The sequence below is a fragment of the Dermochelys coriacea genome, chromosome 14 (genome assembly GCF_009764565.3).
Source record: "Dermochelys coriacea isolate rDerCor1 chromosome 14, rDerCor1.pri.v4, whole genome shotgun sequence".
In the NCBI taxonomy this organism is placed as follows: domain Eukaryota; kingdom Metazoa; phylum Chordata; order Testudines; family Dermochelyidae; genus Dermochelys; species Dermochelys coriacea.
Window position 1 is genome coordinate 19,688,239 of NC_050081.1, and position 18,734 is coordinate 19,706,972.

At 42.0% G+C, this 18,734-nt stretch overlaps 1 protein-coding gene across 3 annotated transcripts in view; it reads right to left on the reverse strand.

Annotated features, from left to right (window-relative positions):
- Positions 1 to 4,976: 4,976 nt before the first annotated feature.
- WDR45B (WD repeat domain 45B) overlaps positions 4,977 to 18,734 on the reverse strand; it is a 28,402-nt gene continuing 14,644 nt past the window's right edge. For 2 of the 3 annotated variants that reach the window (XM_038372074.2, XM_043497427.1), the window contains 7 exons: positions 17,196 to 17,283; positions 16,589 to 16,683; positions 13,867 to 14,057; positions 8,526 to 8,611; positions 8,117 to 8,218; positions 7,572 to 7,693; positions 4,977 to 6,424 (listed from right to left, as the gene is read on the reverse strand). In XM_038372074.2, the coding sequence (XP_038228002.1) occupies positions 6,318 to 6,424; positions 7,572 to 7,693; positions 8,117 to 8,218; positions 8,526 to 8,611; positions 13,867 to 14,057; positions 16,589 to 16,683; positions 17,196 to 17,283 (791 nt within the window). In that variant the 3' untranslated portion in view covers positions 4,977 to 6,317. The remainder of the gene's footprint in view (positions 6,425 to 7,571; positions 7,694 to 8,116; positions 8,219 to 8,525; positions 8,612 to 13,866; positions 14,058 to 16,588; positions 16,684 to 17,195; positions 17,284 to 18,734) is intronic. The other variant, XM_043497428.1, reaches the window with a different exon arrangement.

The window sequence follows — 18,734 nt, forward strand, 5'->3', positions numbered from 1 at the left end:
CTATTACACTACTCTTGATTTCACTGATTTGGGTACAGCAACCTGTACTAACCACAAGGATATCTGTGAAAGTACTTGGGTGAGTAAATCACATTCCAATTTAAATAACTAGACAGAAGAGAAAATAGGGATGAGAGGTTTTTTTCAGTTTTCATTGTTTGTTCCAGAGTGAAATGATTTAAATCACCAGTTTTAATCCTGATTAAAATCAGAAAGTAGGAAGTCTTGATTTAAGTATCAGTTTTGTACTTTAGTCATTTTTCTAGAGATGTTGATTCTCATTGGATGTTAACCGTTAAACATGTAGATTTGCAACTAAACACATTCTCCACGCTAAATTTGGTACTACTTTTTGCTCACCAAGAAGACAAAGTATATTTATACAAACAGTTATATAGCTTAACATACATTTATTCAGATTTTTTTATTGTTCCAAAATGGTGAATGATGCATTTATGTAGTAGATTAATTTTTTACTTGTAAATCAGATTAGTATGATCTCCCGTTTGGTTCATTGATGGGAGGTGCAGGGACAATATTTATTTCCTTTCATTCTTGTGCTGAAACTGTGAGAAAAACAGCAGTATTTGCAGCATCACAGTTGAAGAGTGTGGGAAACCTTGCAACTTCAAAATTGTTTTTATTAAGTAAACCTACCTTAAATGTGCTGGACATAAAAGGGGAAACAGGGTTATCAAACACCTTTTGAATTTATGTGTAGTGAGTGAATTGAACTGATTTGTTCCTGGTCATCGTGTCTTGGATATTTCTCATTTTTATTCATAAATTGGAAGAAAAAAACAAGCTTTCCTGCTGCTTTAACTTACAGCTGCTTTCTTAGTTTTGAATGAACTAGTCATTGAACTGAAATGAAAACATTCTGAACCTGCAGAAGACAATACTGCTGTTAGCCAGTGTCATCCAGCAGTTTGGCTTTCTTTAATTTAGAGTTCAATAGATTACAGTAAATCTAGGCCTTAATATAAGTTGCTGTAATTTTAAATATATTTCTAAAATGTAAATCAGATTAGTATGATCTCCCGTTTGGTTCATTGATGGGAGGTGCAGGGACAATATTTATTTCCTTTCATTCTTGTGCTGAAACTGTGAGAAAAACAGCAGTATTTGCAGCATCACAGTTGAAGAGTGTGGGAAACCTTGTTACCTTCTCATTTTGAAAGGAGACCTATTGGAAATGTGAGTACCCACTTGGAAGAAAATTAATTCTTACTGATCCTTTTATGATGTGACTCTTGCTCTTAGCAAATGTGTAGAAATTTCACTGAAGAAATTGAATTAGGAATTCCCTGTTACTGCATTTATTGTACTGGCTAACAATTTTTCTTTTCAGAATTTTGAACTGTCTTGTAGATGTTAGGATTGCAGACAAGTCAAGATGGTGTCAGAGCATTTCCTGTTCTCTGAAGTTGTAATGGGTATGCAATGTCTTCTGGATTAAGAGTATACATGTGCTTTTGATCAGCAATAGATTAACATCTGTGGGTCTTGCCAACACTATGGCAACCAATACATAAACTCCTCAAGTCAAGAAGGCCCCCTTCATCTATTATCAGCTTCATGAGCTACCTGTATTTCTGGGAGAATTCTGCGCTTCTCTGTGTGCATAATTAATGAGCCCCATAGATTTGATTTTTTTGAGGCAGAAAAAATCTGAACTGTTGCTGCAGTTCTGCCTTTTTCCCACCAGAGGGTGCTGTGGTGCAAGAGCAGCAGCAGCTCCCAGCAGACAATAAGTTTTGCAGTTTCACTTTTGCCCACCAGAAGGTGCTGTGGGGGATAGAACAAAGTTGCAGCTCCTGGCCACTGCAGGAAGAGAACCTGACTTCTTCAGGGTGCCTGTTAAGCCAGGGCAGGAGACAGAGCCTGTGGGGAGACAGACAGTGTGGAGCTTAGACAAGCTCATAGGAGAGGACAGACTTGGGCAGGGGCTAAATGGGAGTGGAGGCACAGGGGCGAGGGAGGTGTAGAGTTACATAGGGATGGGAGTGGTTTGGAAGAGACAGACACATCTGGATGGGGTGGGGTACAGGGCACACAGGGGGTAGAGGGGATATGGACACGTGAGTGGCTGGATGGGGGGGCACACATGGGGAGGGGGTACAAGGGCACAGGAGGCAGAGAGACATGGGGATGGGCTATGTGGAGGGGGGACATGTTGGGGTGCAGGAATACATTGGGATGGGGCAGATGTGCCTGACTGAATGAGAGGCAAGGGGTCAGCCAGGATCTGCATGGGGGAAGCTCCCTAACCCTCCCTCCCCTGCCCCTAAAAAAAAAACAAAAAAACCTGTTCTGTACCCCTGATACCCAACCACATTCCAAGTTTACACCCAGTCTCCCTCCTAACAATTTATTTTCCTCTCCCTCAGCTCCTTTGTTACCCCCAAGCCTTCACACTGAGGGGTGTGGGGAATATGGTTCTGTAGTGTAGCTTAAATTAATTACTCAGAGTTCTGTATTAATATGCTTAGTAAGGAATCTATTTGTCAAAAAACATTTCCTGAATCTTGTCTGTATTATTACAGATATGCTTGCTGACAGGTATTTTGAAATAAATGACCAAAATAATTGAAACTGGTGTGATTATATTGTTGTTTTGACAAAGATAAGCAGAATTTTGAATTCTTTGGCACAGAATTCCACCAGGAGTATAGCTACTTTTTAATTAAGACAACTTGCTCTACTATCTGTTAAAGATTAAATGCTATTTAGATCTATTAGTTATGGTAAAGTAACAACCTCAGACCTTTCAAAATCTTAAATTTAAACCTTGGATTTTTAACCTGTAGTGAGTAGACCTATATTGAGTGTGTTGGACACTCGATTACTTCATATCCTGAGCCCTATTACTAAAGTCAAGATATACTGTATCATCTACTTCCCCCCCCATCCACAAGGCTTGTTTCCCTGTCAAACAAAGCTATGAGGGTGGTTTGACATGATTTCTTCTTGACAAACATGCTGACTGTTACTTATCACCTTCTAAGTATTTGCAAATTGATTGCTTAAATTATTTGCTCTATTATCTCTCCAGGTACTCAAGTTAAGCTGCCTGGCCTCTAATTCCCTGGGGCTGTCATTCCCTTTTTGATAAAAAGGAACTATATTTGCCCTTCTTCCATGACTTTTCAAAGAATCTCCTCAATCAGCTTTGAGTATTCTAGGATGTATTTCAGCAAGCTCTGATGGCTTGAAGACATCTAACTTTTCTGTAATTTTAAACTCCTATTTTAACCTGACATTCACTAAGTTAGATGTTCACTTGCTACTGAACTTTCTGGTGAGAATTGAAACAAAAAAGTCTTAAAATTTTTGCCACTTCCAGTTTGATACTCTTTCTCCCCCCCCCCCCCAGCTGTAACAAGTCTACCCCTCCCCTTTTGCTTCTAATGTAGTTGTAGAATTTTGTGTCACACTTTGTCTCTAGCTAGTTTAATCTCAGTTCCTTGGCCATCCTAATTTTATCCCCATATATTATAGTCCTCCTTAGTAATTTGATCTAGTTTCCACTTTTTGTACGACTTTCGTGAGTTTCAGCTCATTGAAAATCTCCTAGCTGAGCCAAGGTAGTCTGCCATACTTTCTATCTTTCCTATGTAGTGGGATAGTATGCCCTTATGTCACTCTGAAACCTGTCAACTCTCTTGAACTGTTTTTCCCCTTAGATTTATTTCCAATAGGAATCTTGCCTACCAACTCCCTGCATTTGCTAAGCCTTCTTGACTTTATTGTGCAGTTTTCCCTTGAATCATGAATTAATCATTTCATGATCACTTGCAAATTCTTTGATTGTCCAAATCAAATCTAGAACAGCTTCTCCCCTAGTAGCTTTCTCTAGCTTCTGAAATAAATTATCTCCCATACATTCCAAGAACTTGTTTGATCTGTCCTCTGTTTTCCTAACAGCTGTCGGGGTAGTTAATCTCCCATCATGACCATGTCCTGTGCTTTGGCTGATTTAGTTATTTAAAAAAAAAAAACTCATCCACCTCCTCTTCTTGGTTAGATGGACTGTAATAGACACCTATCATGATATCACCCTTGGGTTTTTTTTAAATCCCTTTTATCTTACCAGAGACTTTCTACAAGTTGAAGTGTATACATCTTTTGAGCTGTAAGGCAAAACCTCTTTTCCTGTGGAGCAAGCTGTACCCTTCCCTACCACTATAGCTGTCACACCAAGTTTATTAACTAACATTTCAAAGTTCTTGCTTATTCCTCATACTTAAACTGATTTGATTCCACCCACTTCTGCATATTTTTCCACTTACCTGTGGTCTTATCTCTTGCCCTCAAACCTAATTTAAAACCCTCCTTGCTTGGTTAGCAAGTCTGTATTCAAATATGCTCTTCCCCCTCTTTGATTGATGGACCTCATCTCTGCTTAGCAGTCCTCCTTCCTGGAACAGTAGCCCCTGGTCAAGGAAGCACACACCCCCACCCTTCCATCTTGACATTCACCTCCATGATGCATCTGTTTCTGCATGGACTCTACCTTTGCCTGGAAGGATTGAAGAGACCCCCACCTGTGTCCCCAGCTCCCTGACCCCTGTAGTCATGTCTAATCTGCTCAGAGTCATACTTTGCAGTATCATTAGTGCCCACATGGATAAGTAGCATAGGGGAGTAAGCAGAGGGCTAGATAATCCTCAACAATCCTATGGGGAGTGGATGTTAGAGCCTGTTCCTCTGTTTTGTTTTAATATGAAGTACTTTTGGCTAAGTTTCAGATCTTACACTTGGACTCAAAGTTCACCATTTTTATCCCTAAGCCCTTTATTAAAAAGGGGACATCAGCTATTCTTGAGAATTAAGACTATAAGACAGTTTTCCTATAATATACTGTCCATCCTAAAAAGGAAGTGGTCTAACATTGCTATTAATTTGTGTAAGTTAATAGGGTATAAGTTAAAGGGGTGTGTATAAAAATTAATCCAGTGCTTACCTTAAATGAATACAGCAAAATTAGTCATTTATTTAAAAGAAACATTACAAATAGTGTGCAAAACAAATGATTAAATACACATAAAAGCAACATGCAAACTTGACCACACAATCTGCATAAAATTAGTCCTTGGTCCATTTTATCAGATGCTAATGAAACTTGCCAAATTTAGATAATTTGCAGCTAAATCTTGAGTGAACTAGAACTTCAACTTTGCCTCTGCTTTAATTTCAGGATGTTTCATTGTATGAATATGCCTCCTGTAATTAGTGCTAGGAATTGAGTGTTTTGTTTGTTTAAGAAAATGGTATATGCCTTATTTCCAAAAATCAAGGCTACAGCGTTGTCCAAATAGTTGGGCAGGGGCAAAGCTGGATGCAAGTCAGTTGATAGCTGTTTGATTTGACCTAACTGCACCTAGGCAGACACCATTCAACATGCAACACTTCAAAAATGCTTTGCAGATTTAGAGTCATCACAAGGTGGTACTTCACCTCACCCACTTTAAACTGTATTTAAGTGGCCTGTGAAGTCTTCTGGTTGAAGCTCAGAGAGTTGGTATTTTGGTTTAACAGTTGCATTGGATTGCTTCTAAAAAACTTAAATTTTTAGCTGGCATGGATATGTTTCATTATAGAAGCAGCAGCATCCCCTTCAAACATGAACTTCATTTGCCATAGTATCCTATGCAATTTACTTCATATGCTGAGTAGTGGTTAACCACATCAGCAGTACCTAACTGTGCCTGTGTGTCTAATATATACAGTTTGGCACCACTGAAAATTACATTAGTGCTGATAGTTAATTCAACTTAACCAAGAACATCAGTGTGTACATGACTGACTATCAATTTATGGCCAGAGGGCAAGTGCAGTTCAGATTGGGTTTATTATAGCCACCTGTGTCCTCTTCCCTTCTGTTCTAAGGCAAGTTGCTGGTATAACTAGTCTAGTTACCTAGTATTTACAGTTATTTCCTGCCCCCACAAAGAGGTTCAGAGGAAGTGATGTAATATAGTGCATGAAATTCACATCCTTGCCTGAAGTTTGAACAACACACCTCAGACATGTGGCAGACACTCATCTGCACTCAATTTCACAGTTTTAACACCACTTCTTGAAGAGTTGACAGAACCCCCTTCTCCGCCTCCCCCCATTGGAAAAAAAAAGCATACGAGTTTAACATAGATAGAAGTCCTCTACATCAGAGCTTGTTCTGCTCATGTTGGGCCAGGCTTCTCAGAGGTCTGTTACACATCTTGATCAGTATTGGACAGACATACCCAGTCCTTCTAAAGAAGCAGAATAACCAAGGCAGTACTTTGACCAAAACACTTTCTTCCTCAGTTTAGTCAAAGCTTGTCATCTGTCATTTCTAGAAACTGAGCATAGACATCCCTTGAACATTCCCCTTTTTGGTTGAATAAGAATTTGTAGTAGCTACCATCTGCACATATTGCTGAAACAAACAAAAAAAAGATTGTTTTACAGTCTAAAAAAAGCAATATCTCCAGCACAGTTCTTCAGTGTGCACCTTTTTGGAAACTCACTGATCTCAACCCAATTGGACACACCTTGTTGAGTATTAGTTTGGCTGGCAGCTGGGAGAAAGTTACTAAGGCAACTCCCATCTTTTCATGTACTATGTATTTTATATATAATACACACACACCCCTGTATTTTCCACTCCATGCATCTGATGAAGTGGGTCTTAGCCCACAAAAGCTTATGCCCAAATAAATGTTTTAGGCTAAGGTGCCACAAGGACTCATTGTTTTTTTGTCTACAAGATGTTTGTCCTAAACAGCCATCAGTGCAAGGAGTTTTTTTGCTGTTTGCTCAAAGCCCACATTATTGGTCACACCCCCTAGTTCAGGGGTGGGCAAACTATAGCCCCCCAACTGTTTTAATCCAGCCCTCTAGCTCCCTCTGGGCAGCAGGGTCTGGGACTTGCTACACTCTGTGGCTCCTGGAAGCTGCAGCATGTCCCCCCCCTCAGGCTCCTACATGTAGGGGCAGCCAGGGGGCTCCACATACTGCTCCCATTGGCCAGGAACCATGGTCAATGGGAGCTGCAGGGGCAGTGCAGAGGCCCCTGGCCACCCCTCTGCATAGGAGCCAGAGAGGGGACATGCTGCTTTCAGGAGCTGCGGGAGGCAAGTCCTGCCCAGAGCCTGCATCCCTAAGCCACTCCATGCCCCAAGCCCCAGCCTGATCCCCCACTCCCTCCTGTACCCCAACCCCAATTTTGTTAGCATTCATGGCCCACCCTACAATTTCTATACCCAGATATGATCCTTGGACCAAAAAGTTTCCCTATCCATGCCCTAATTCTCATTAGCACAGATCCTATGCAAGCCTGAGGGCCTTACCCACCATGAAGGTTTGCTTGCTCACTTTTCCAGACAGCACTGTCAAAGCTGTCACCATGATCCCTCCCTCAAACTAACAGGCTCTAGTGTCTTAGCCAATCATCCTTTAAATAAAATAATAAATCTCAGAGCAAAACAAAAAAAAAAAAAACCACCACCACCACGTCACTTGTGGAAGAGCTTACCAGGGCTTGCTTTTCAAACAGAAGCTTTGGGGAAGTTCAGATAACTTACCTATGACAGCATTTGGCTCTGTTCCAAAGGCACAAATGCATGGAGAGCCTGAGGGAACCTGAAATTTGGAAAAGCTCCATTTCGAACTGAAGTATTTGGGGAGGAAGCTGGCAGAGGCCAAACTGAAAGAAGAAAAAAAGATGTACATAAAAGATCCACCACAATGATTGATGCCACTTCCTTGATTGTTATGGTAAGATCCAAAAAAGGAATACCGGAAACACAATGAGGTCCACTAGGGACTCCACTAGTGCTATATAGATTCTATGGAAAGCACTCACATATTTGTGTGTGTTAAGTGGCAGTATAAAATCATAAACTACATAGATATCTTGGGCTTCTTATCTTCCTCTTTTATTCATGCAACATAGCAATGATTACTCTTCATTGTCAGTGAATTAAGTTTTTGCCTTATTAAATGCTACTATGGAAAAAAATAGCTTCATTTTGAAATATCGTGGGGGAGGGGAAGAAACAGTCTTGCTAGCATGCGTTTAATACTGACAAAACAAAACAAACAGGCTAGAGAATGGATGAAAGCCTACCTAGACTGCTTGTTTCTTTTGGGGTCTTCTGCAGCAAAAATATGCACTGTGCCATGGTCACTTGATACACAAATTAGGGAAGCATCCTGATTGAAGTTAATGCTGTAGACACAAATAATTGCAACAGATTTTTATTTAGCCTTCATACACCATAGTAGCTTGATTTGTAAGGTGTATATGTATTGCATTTAACCTATCGTTAGATAGAAAAACGAAACAAAAACACTAATTAGACCTGCACACACAACCTGAATTTAAAAAGGCACAAAATGTAATTAGGCTAGGCAGCTTGTGCCTTTGCACGAAGAACCACATGGAAGATTTTTCAATCTCAGCACAAAAAAAATACCAGATGCATCAAAAGATGAAGTACATTACTTCAAAAGGGGGAAAACAATTTTAAACTTACCAGTAAATATTAGCTGCTTGCGAACCTCTTCGTAACTCCTGAATTAAATGCCCCGATGAAGTATCAAATATTCTTATGAGAGTCCCCTAGAAAAGGAAACATTTTATTAGTAAAGAAGGAAGAAGTCAATCCTATCCTATATTCATAAAGTATTACAAGCACATCCCATTCAATCCAACATCTGGAAACACTAGTATCTTGCTAAGAGGATCAAATCCTAATTGACTTGTGTGTGGATTACTTGTATCCTATTATGAACTGGGGGGATCCCTCATTAAGGTTATGCTTAAGATTTGAAAGTACTGGAGTCTTCTGTTCACACCACTAGGGTCTATTTTTGTTTGACCAATGTACAGATGACCAGCTGTAATGTTACTGGAGTCCTGATACTGGAAACATGTTTCCAAGAAGCTGGGCAAACATTCCAAATCATCCATTTCTCACATTTAGAGCTCAACATCCTCAGTCACTACTCTGCATATTTCTCAGTTAAACCAAGACCAAACAGCATAAAGCAGAAAAATCCAAAGTTCAGTTTAATGTGTTAAAATCTTCTGGAAGGATTCCCCAAGTACTGTTGTCCAAGTTAATATTTCTCACACCACCTAGCATCAGGCAATTCCCATTGCAAAGCATTATCCCATTTCAGTAAACCAAGCCATTCAAGAGACCCAATAAGAAAATCGAACTGCACTCCCTCAGAATACCACATTCATGTCAAACCAACCTGATAGCTTTCTTTGACAGGGTAACAAGCCTTGTGGATAGGGGGAAGCAGCAGATGTGCTGTATTTTGAATTTAGTAAAGCGTTTGATATGGTCTCATGACCTCAAATAGGAAAATACAACCTAGATGGAGCTACTATAAGGTGAGTGCATATCTGGTTGGAAAACTGTTCCAGAGAATAGTTATCAATGGTTCACAGTCAAGCTGGAAGGGCATATCAAGTGGGGTCCCACAGGGATCCGTTATGGATCTGAAGGAAACAGAATGAAATTCAATAAGGACAAGCGCAAAGCACTCCACTTAGGAAGGAACAAATCAGTTGCATGCATACAAAATAGGAAGTGACTGCCTAGGAAGGAGAACTACAGAAAGGGGTGTGGGGGTCATGTGGATCACAAGCTAAATGTGAGTCAGTGTAACACTGTTTTTAACAAAACAAAAACACAACATTATTCTGGGATGTATTAGGAGGAACGTTGTAAGCAAGACATGAGAAAAATTCTTCCACTCTTCTCTGCTGATTAGGCCTCAACTGGAGTATGTGGCCAGTTCTGGGCACCACATTTCACGTAAGATATGCTCAAAATTGGAGAAAGTCCAGAGAAGAAGAGCAATGAACGATTAGAGGTCTAGAAAACATGACCTATGAGGGAAGATTGAAAATATTGGGTTTGTCTAGTCTGGAGAAGAGAAGACAGAGGGGACATAACAGTTTTCAATTACATAAAAGGTTGTTATAAAGAAGAGGGAGAAAAATTGTTCTCTTTATCCACTGAGGATAGGACAAGAAGCAATGGGCTTAAATTGCAGCAAGGGTGATTTAGGACAGACATTAGGGAAAAAAAAAAAAAAAATCTTACTGTCAGGGTGGTTAAGCACTGGACTAGATTGCCAAGGGAGGTGGTGGAATCTCCATCACTGGAGATTTTTAAGAGCGGGTTGGACAAACACCTGTCAGGGATGGTCTAGAATACTTAGTCCTGCCTGAGTGCAGGGGACTGGACTAGATGATCTCTCAGGATCCCTTCCAGTCCTCCGATTCTATGTAATCATCATGTTTGAATTGGTCTGCTATTTAAGACCAAATGCATGTACAATAAGACAATGCTTTTAAAAGGAAAGAAATAGTGCTAGTTACTTTGTTTCTAAGTACCACTTTCATCTGACGGAAGTCTAGTACACAACATGGTCCCTTGAAAATGGAGTTACAGCCAAAATTACTTGCGTACATTATTTCTCATAGCCCACATCAGTAAAGGGTAACCTCCTTTTTTCAAGTTAATCTAACTTTGTAAGTAATACTAACCTTTGGACAATGCTTATAGAACGTTCAATAAGTAGTGTAGTCTGAAATGGTTGCCTACCTCATCGATCATTAACGATGGTCCCTTGCGTGTGCTCTTACCTCAGTTTAGACATATGGGTTAGCCACTTAAAAGTTATTAGGAGCTATGCTCTTGGCCTGGAGGAGAGCAGTAGTCCACCCTGGTCTACATTCAATCACTACCTTTCATCTCACTTCGTGCCCCTGGTTTTTCATCTCTGTCATTCTCCTTCCCTTTAGGAACAGGATTGGATTTTTAATCAATTTTAAAAGTTTAATCTTAATTTAGGAAAGACTGCCAGGTTTTTTTTTTTTTAGCATTTGGTGCTACTGGAATGTACATTAATACAGCCACGATTCTAAATAGACTGGTTTGAGAGCTTATTTCAGCTGAATGATAAGATAGCAAAGAGTAAGCTAGGATTTGATTTTTCATTCCCCCAGTTTCTCTGAAGTGGAGTTCACCAGACTATTTAGTCTTCCTGCCATCTCCATATACATGCGGCCTCTTGTGAAGCGCTCTGCCTTGCATTCTTTCCACTCTGCTCTTCAAAATGGCAGAGGAGATACAGGTAAAGAGCAGCACAATCCACAAATGGGAGCAAAGGTGGAGATATGACAGGAAATGTGCAGCCGAAGTATTCAAGAACAGAAGCTTAAGTTTAGGATCTTAGGTCTGTATTTAGGAGCCTACAGGTGAGATTTGAGAGTTTAAGTCAGGGGTGCACAAACTTTTTGGCCCGAGGGTCACATCAGCGTTGAGAAACTATGGAGGGTCGGGTAGGGAAGGCTGTGCCTCCCCAAAGAGCCTGGCCCCTGCCCCCCTCAGAATCCCCGACCCAATGTGCCTTGTCCCCTAACCACCCCATCCAGGGACCCTGGCCCCTAACCACCCCCCAGGACCTCACCCCCTATCAAACCCCCGCTCCTCCCTGTCCCCTGACTCCTATCCACACCCCCACCCAGAGAGGCCCCCTGGGACCCCATCCCCCTATCCAGCCCCCCCCCCGCTCCCTGACCCCTATCCATGCTCCCAGAGAGGCCCCCCGGGACTCCCATGCCTATCCAACCCCCATCCCTTGACTCCCCACCCCCAACCTCTGCCCCATCCAACTGCCACCCTTGCCCCTTATCCAACCCCCGCCCCCCCCCCCACCACCACGCTGCTCAGAGCAGCAAAGCCCTGCCGCCCAGCCAGAGCCAGCCACGCTGCCCGGTAGGAGCAGCAGGCCAGAATGCTGGCATCATGTCATGCCGAGGCTGCAGAGGAGGAGGGGCAGCGGGGGGGGGTGGGGGGGGAGGGCTGGGGATTAGCCTCCCTGGCCAGGAGCTCAGGGGCCAGGCAGGACCGTTTGCCCACCTCTGGTTTAAGAGAATCTGGAGCACTGAAAAACTTTTTTTTTTTAAAAAAAATCTCATCCCTGAGATGCCTCACTGTAGCTCTAGGGTCCTAACTTTAAGCTCCTGTTTTTGAAAGTGTTGTCCCCGCAAAGTTAGGGCTCTACACTACCATTTTCTGAAAAAGACATCCCTTGACATAGCAGCATGAAAAGTGTCTAGTGGAAATCTGCTTCCATCCTCCTCACATACTGGCTGACTTTAGAGAGCTTTTGAAACTTAACTGATTCAGGAGTACAAGTCCTACTGATTTTCAGTGAAACCTGTTCTGAATCACTTGGGTGCTTTTGGAAGCCTACACCCAAAAATTATGTAAAGGAAGTGATTAGCTGTTATCTAGTAAAGTTACTCTGATTGTGATACCAATATTAAAAACAGGAAGGCCAAATAGTTTTATAGTCCTCCAGTCCTAGAAATTAAAAAGAGGTTTTTACAATGAAATGAGGACAGTCCTCAAGAGCAGAGTTCCTGGCATCATGCCAGTGAAAATCTATATGGTAGTAACTTCTAAATTATGCAGTTCCAAAGGGTCTGGTAGAACTGTAAAATATTTTCTAGCAACATATAAAGCTTGGAAAACATTTTCCAACATTTCAGCATAGCGATCAAATATGTTCCTGGATCTGAAGCTAAAAATAAAGTTCAAGCTGAGCGAAAGCCAGCAAAGATTAGATAGTACAGCACCTGACTGACTTGTAGAATGCCCTTCCTTCCAGAAGTCAACTTTTTAAAGTTATAGTTTGATCAGTTACAAGTTTGTATGTCCATGTACAAGACAGACAGTCAGGGTTAGTGGAAGATGACATTTTTCTGAAGCTTTAGGCTCAAGGGAGGTTATCTTTCAGTAAATCCAGGGATTCCTTAGAAGCAAATTAAGAGTCCAATCATGGGCAGCAGGTATCAAAGGCAGGGGAAGGCTAAACCTACCTAAAACTGCCAGCATGGCCCCGCCCAACCTCAACCCCGAGGCCTCCTCCTGCTTCCCACTGCACTCTGCTGTGGCTCTTCCTTCCCACAGTGGAGCCCAGCCAGCTATGGGGAACCGCAGTAGATCCTCTATCTGCCTCGGGTGCAGGGGGACTGAGAGCAGCCCCCAACCCGTGTCCCCGCCCAGGGCAGGGGGGGTCTGTGACTCCACGCTGGCTCCCCACAGCTGCCTGCACGGCTCTCCCCAACCCAGCTCTGGAAGGGGTGTGCAGGGGCCTCACCCTGGCCACAGTAAGAGCCTCACGGGCAGCTGTGAGGAGCCACGGACCCTCCACCTGCCCTGGGCTGGGGGCCTGGGACATGGGCAGGGGGCTGCTTTTGCCTTGACCTTGGGCAGGGGCCCCCAGCCTCCCACACTTTTGGGAGGGCTCCAGTGCCCTTGACCTGGGCTGGGGTCTGGCCTGCAGCCAGGAACTCCGGGTGGCTGGAGACAGTGCTTGTGCTGCCTGCCCACCCAGGGGGAGTCCTCTGGGTTCCAGCAGGGGAAGGGAGGGGCAGGGCCCGGGGCAGAAGGGGTAGGTCAGCCGGGGGATAGCCTCCCGAAGCCCATGGTTCACCCACTGCCCATGAGTTCAGTATAGTAAACAAATCTTGTTCTTGGTTCAAGATAGCTGGACTCAAATTTGAATAAGTCCATTGGGTTACTGAATGAAGTAATGTCTCAGCTCAGGGCTGCTGGAGTCATGCCAGATCTCTAGGGAAGTATCTTTTTTGCTGAGGGAGCAGTAGAGATCAATGGGAAAAATTCTGTGCGCACATATCTAAGTCTCAGTAACTAGGTTCCTTAAGACTTAGTTTTCCGGTAGTTACAGTGTAACAAAGCATTTGTGCCATTAACAGTAGGACCATATTAGTATATTCATAAATATAACCACTGATACTAGAACATTTGATTATTTGCTTACTTTTTCTGAAGCTGTTGCAATTCTTGTTCCCTGCAGGTTTAAAGCTATACAGCTCAAGACTCCTTCATGAGCTGGTATGTCTACAGGAGGCTTTTCTGTATTAGCCAGATCCACTATCTGCACATGCCCAGTGTGTGTCCCAGGGAATGCAAGAAGGGAGTTATTACTATTTGGACAAAGGACACAGAGACCTAAAAAAAATTGACAAAAAAGAAGCAATTTTCAAAGCCGTAAAAAAACCCAAATACACAATAAATTTTAATAAGGAAATCCTAATTACACATCTTAAATTTAGAAATACATTCTTGAACTGCAAAAAGTGAAGACATAAGGTTAAATAAGCTTCTAATGTCTCTAAATATAATCCAGCAATATAGGCACTGCACTTACCAGCAAATATTTGGGAGTTGAGGGGGTGTTAAAAAGGAGCATAGCAAATTAACAGAGTGATCTCTGGGACTGCAGTTCATCCTACAGCACAACCAGGATAGCCCATGTTCTGTCTTAGAATCTGGACATTTTCAGCAATTAGCTAGTACACAAGACCTGTAAAGCTACCATAAGATGGTCCAAAGCCTATAGAAGTCTGAAGAAAATATCACCTTGCCAAAATTTAAAAAGCAGGGTAACAAAATATATTTTTAGAATAAAACTTAAGTTGGAGGGGCAAAATTAATTTCAGCTACATATTAACTCAGAGCCACAAAAAAAAAAAAGAAAAAAAAAAAACAGAAGCCAGACTAAGATGCCTCATCTTCTTCTGGCCTCCCCAATTTCAAGCTAGTACCTATTTACTGAAATGGAACTTATGCCTCTTCTGAATTTGGCCCATTAAGCTTCATTTAAAATTAAATTAAAATGCAGAGCCCCCCGGACCGGTGGCCAGGCCCCAGGCGGTGTGAGTGCCACTAAAAATCAGCTCGCGTGCCACCTTTGGCATGTGTGCCATAGATTGCCTACCACAGCTCAATGACGCCCTGATCCAAGTAGTATTTCTATAGCATGCACCACACTTGGATATTTAATCTGAAAAGCTCAGTGATTTAAGGGCACTTACTCCTCGCTGTCTTGGAGAACTATGTGGAGAGAGACTGTATTACGAACAATACCCGTGTTATAAAGACTGAAAGGACTGGTAATTAAGGGCAGTCTTCTTTGCAGAGACAAGGAGGGTGAGGTAATATATTTTATTGAACCAACTTCTTTTGGCGAGAAGTGTTTTAGCTTACACAGAGCTCTTCTTCAGGTCTGGGAAATGTACTCCGAGTATCACAGCTAAATACATGGTGGAAGAGATTGTTTAGTGCAGCATTTCTCAAATGCAGCCACTGTGGTAGCATGTGACCACCAGGGGCTTTTCTTGTGGCCACAGCCTTCTGGACTGTTACTGGGGGGAGGAGGAGCAGGGGAGGAATAACAGTGGCTCCTCCCTGGTGCTCTTGGATATACCACCTTGGTGTTGGTTGCTGGGGCCACCAACAGGGGTTGGACCCTGCCCCCCTCTGGAGACAGGTGGGGCAAAACACTGGAGGAGCAGCTAGTGAGTTCACTACCTTCCCAGGGGCAGTGGGACTCAGGCATTGGGTTTTGGTTCCAGGGTGGTGGGTCAGCAGGTTCTTGCCATGGGGCTTCAGGCTCCAGCCCTGGGCTCTGGCTGCATGGTGGGAGGGCTCTGGCTGCATGGCTGTGAATTTGCACCCAGGATCATCTTTTGAAGGCGTTGTGCAGGTTTCCTTTGAGGACAAGGATTCAGAGGTCAGATATAGAGGAATCTCTGGGGAAGAAGAGGAGCATTTGCCCACAAATGATAGGGTGTCTTATTTTTCTGTGCAAGTTCATTCGAGCACAGTGATGGTCTCATTTCATCCACAGTTGTTCTTGGGCCATTTAGTGCACTGGAAGAGGTACACCACATGTTGAGATAGGCATGTGTAGGACCCATGGATCTTGAAAGGTGTGTTGGGGTGGGGATGAGGGGTATTGATCATTGTAACTATGGAGATATGTCTGCAGGTTTTGTGTCTGTTGTTCTGGCAAGGTCTGGTGCAGCTTTGAGTTGATGTGTCCTGGTCAGTGGGAAGCTTGCTTCTGAGGAGCTTGGAGGGCTGTTTGAATGCCAGAAGAGGGGGTTCAGGAAAGATTTTTCAGGATGTGGTCCCCATAGAGTATGGTTTGTAAGTGCTTAATGATACCCATATGGGTTCCAGTTTGGGGTGGTAGGTGACAACTGGGATGTGCAGTCGGGAGGGGGTTATTTCCATATGGGAGCAGACTCGCTTCTTATTTGGGTGGCCTGTTCCATGGTATGATCTACTGCTGTCTCTTTAGTAGGAACTATCCTTGATCATTAGTGTTCTGTGCTAGAAAACTCACTCATTTTCAGAGCACACAGATTTGCAACTTTACAAGTACCGTGCCGAAAAGGGCAGCACCATCTTTCTTTGACAAACCAAACCCAGGTATGATGAAATGTAGATTACGTGAGAGCTTACCTGCAATAAAAGTATTATGAAGCATTGTGAAATAAACTTTATGCTAACAGTTTGCAACAAAAGCATCATCCCACAAGGGTATGATTGCAATGTTTCAAAACAAGTCATTGTTAATGAAATTAAATAGAAAGTGAATAAATATAATGATAAAAATGGGACAGACTCAAAAGAAGAAGAACAAGGGCAAAAAAAGAACACCTATCTTCCCCCAGTTTAAGTACATTACTAACCTTTAGGGTTGTAGCAGGTTTCAAAGACATGCAACTGGTGGGGATTGTGTGTGAATGTGAAAACTTTAATCATGGAATCCAAAACCACCACAATTCTGAAATAGAAAAAGGGAAGCACTTATGTCTTATCAATCAAGAGCAGGGAAAGGGGACAGAGACAGATACACCCCACCATGCATAATTATTTCAATTGTACAATGCCTTCAACACACTTTAATTTGATCCTTACACTTTCCTACCCTCCCAACCAATAGTAACTGCAGTTCCTGCAAAACCACTGTCATTGCTGTGGGTTAACAAGACAGATAAACCAGCTGTTCACAAATTCAAGCACAGGTTCCTGCTACAGACCAACAGGAACTCCCATAACATTCTTCTGTACATAGCAAAGCAGGAAGTGTCAGTGGTAAGCTATACACCAATCTACATGAACTCTGATCCATTCTCCCTTTAAAAAGCTTGTCCAAAAGCACCATTTTAAGTAGATTTCAAGTTGCAGACATGCTTTAAAGAATTTCCTTCCATAAACTGAGAATCTCTCAAATACCTCTACACATAGCAGACAAATAACGCCTTGCACATGGCATAAATTTTTACTCATACCTACCTATCTCTTCGCAATTTAACGGCTTTGACTTCTGTTGAAAATTCTATTTCAATAACTGTCTTCTTTTTCAGATCATCCCAGATCATCACTAAAATGGTGGAAAAGATCCCATCAGAAAAACAGTAATATTTCATTTCAGTTTTCTAAGATGTTTGACACAATCTCTTCCTAACTGGAAAGCACTTATATCAGTTTGATAAAGTGACAAGAAAAGCTATTTGTTGGACACCGATCCTGATTTTGTATTCAGCCTGGGCTTACAGCAGTGGATGGTTGCTTTCCCCCCCTAAATTAAGTAATAAAGAATTAAGACAGAAGCACAATTGTCACGGTATTACTATAACATTAATATCTCAAGTGTTTCCAGAGTGCTTTGTACAACTATGTACAAACCAAAACAATCACTTTACTGATCTTTGAAATGTAACCAACTCTGTAGATTTCAGAGTAGCAGCCATGTTAGTCTGTATTTGCAAAAAGAAAAGGAGTACTTGTGGCACCTTAGAGACTAACAAATTTGAGCATAAGCTTTCACGAGCTACAGCTCACTTTGAGCTGTAGCTCGTGAAAGCTTATGCTCAAATAAATTTGTTAGTCTCTAAGGTGCCACAAGTACTCCTTTTCTTTCAACTCTGTAGAGGAACATTGCATCTGTTTAAGAGTATACACCAGTATAAAATACTTTAGAATAGGAAGTGAATACAACTTATTGAAACCACAGATAGGATTTAGATAGCTAGATTAATTATGGAAATGAAATACAACCAAGACACAAAGGCAAAAATGATAAGTGGTCAAGACCCCCATGGTAAATGCTATCTAAAAAGATAACACCTCCAGTACAACAGTAAATTCTAACACCAGTGGGCTGGTTCAATTTGAACTGAAAACTCCACGCACTTCAAACCACTTACTGAATCACCATGCGTTTTCTTTTGCTGTCTCCCATCAAACTGAGCTTTCTAGTGAAGTCTTGGGTGGTATAGTTGCTGAATACAATACAAAGGCTGACACTTTAAAAGAAAACTAAGACGTGGGGACTGGATGCCTTAACTGAAGAGGCAGTCTCACTTTCAGGTCAACTGCTTTGGAGTAGGTACATCAGTGTTGATGGTTTTGATCAGATTTAAAGATACATGAATGCAAACAGCTGAAGCAAATGATGATGAAATACAGGCCACTTCACTACTACCACAGTATAAGCATTCATTGTAACCTGACAGGGTCAAAAATTAAACACTAAAATGGCTAGCACCTTATAAAATTTAGCACCAAGAGCAGGCCATCTTCACTGACTTGATAATAAGGGCTTAGCAAACAATAGAAAAATCTCCAAAACTAAGTGTGAATCTTTCAGTCTCTGTGCATCTCAGAACACCAAGTCCTCCAGTTCAGAAAGACTTGGACACAGTGGAGGGGCTTAATTAATATTTTGTTAGTGATCGTCAAGTTCTCTAAATATGAGAGGCACAATAATGAGTATAACTATGACTTCCGGGAAAGTTTTCAATCTTGTCAAGATTGAAAGTGAATTGTAAA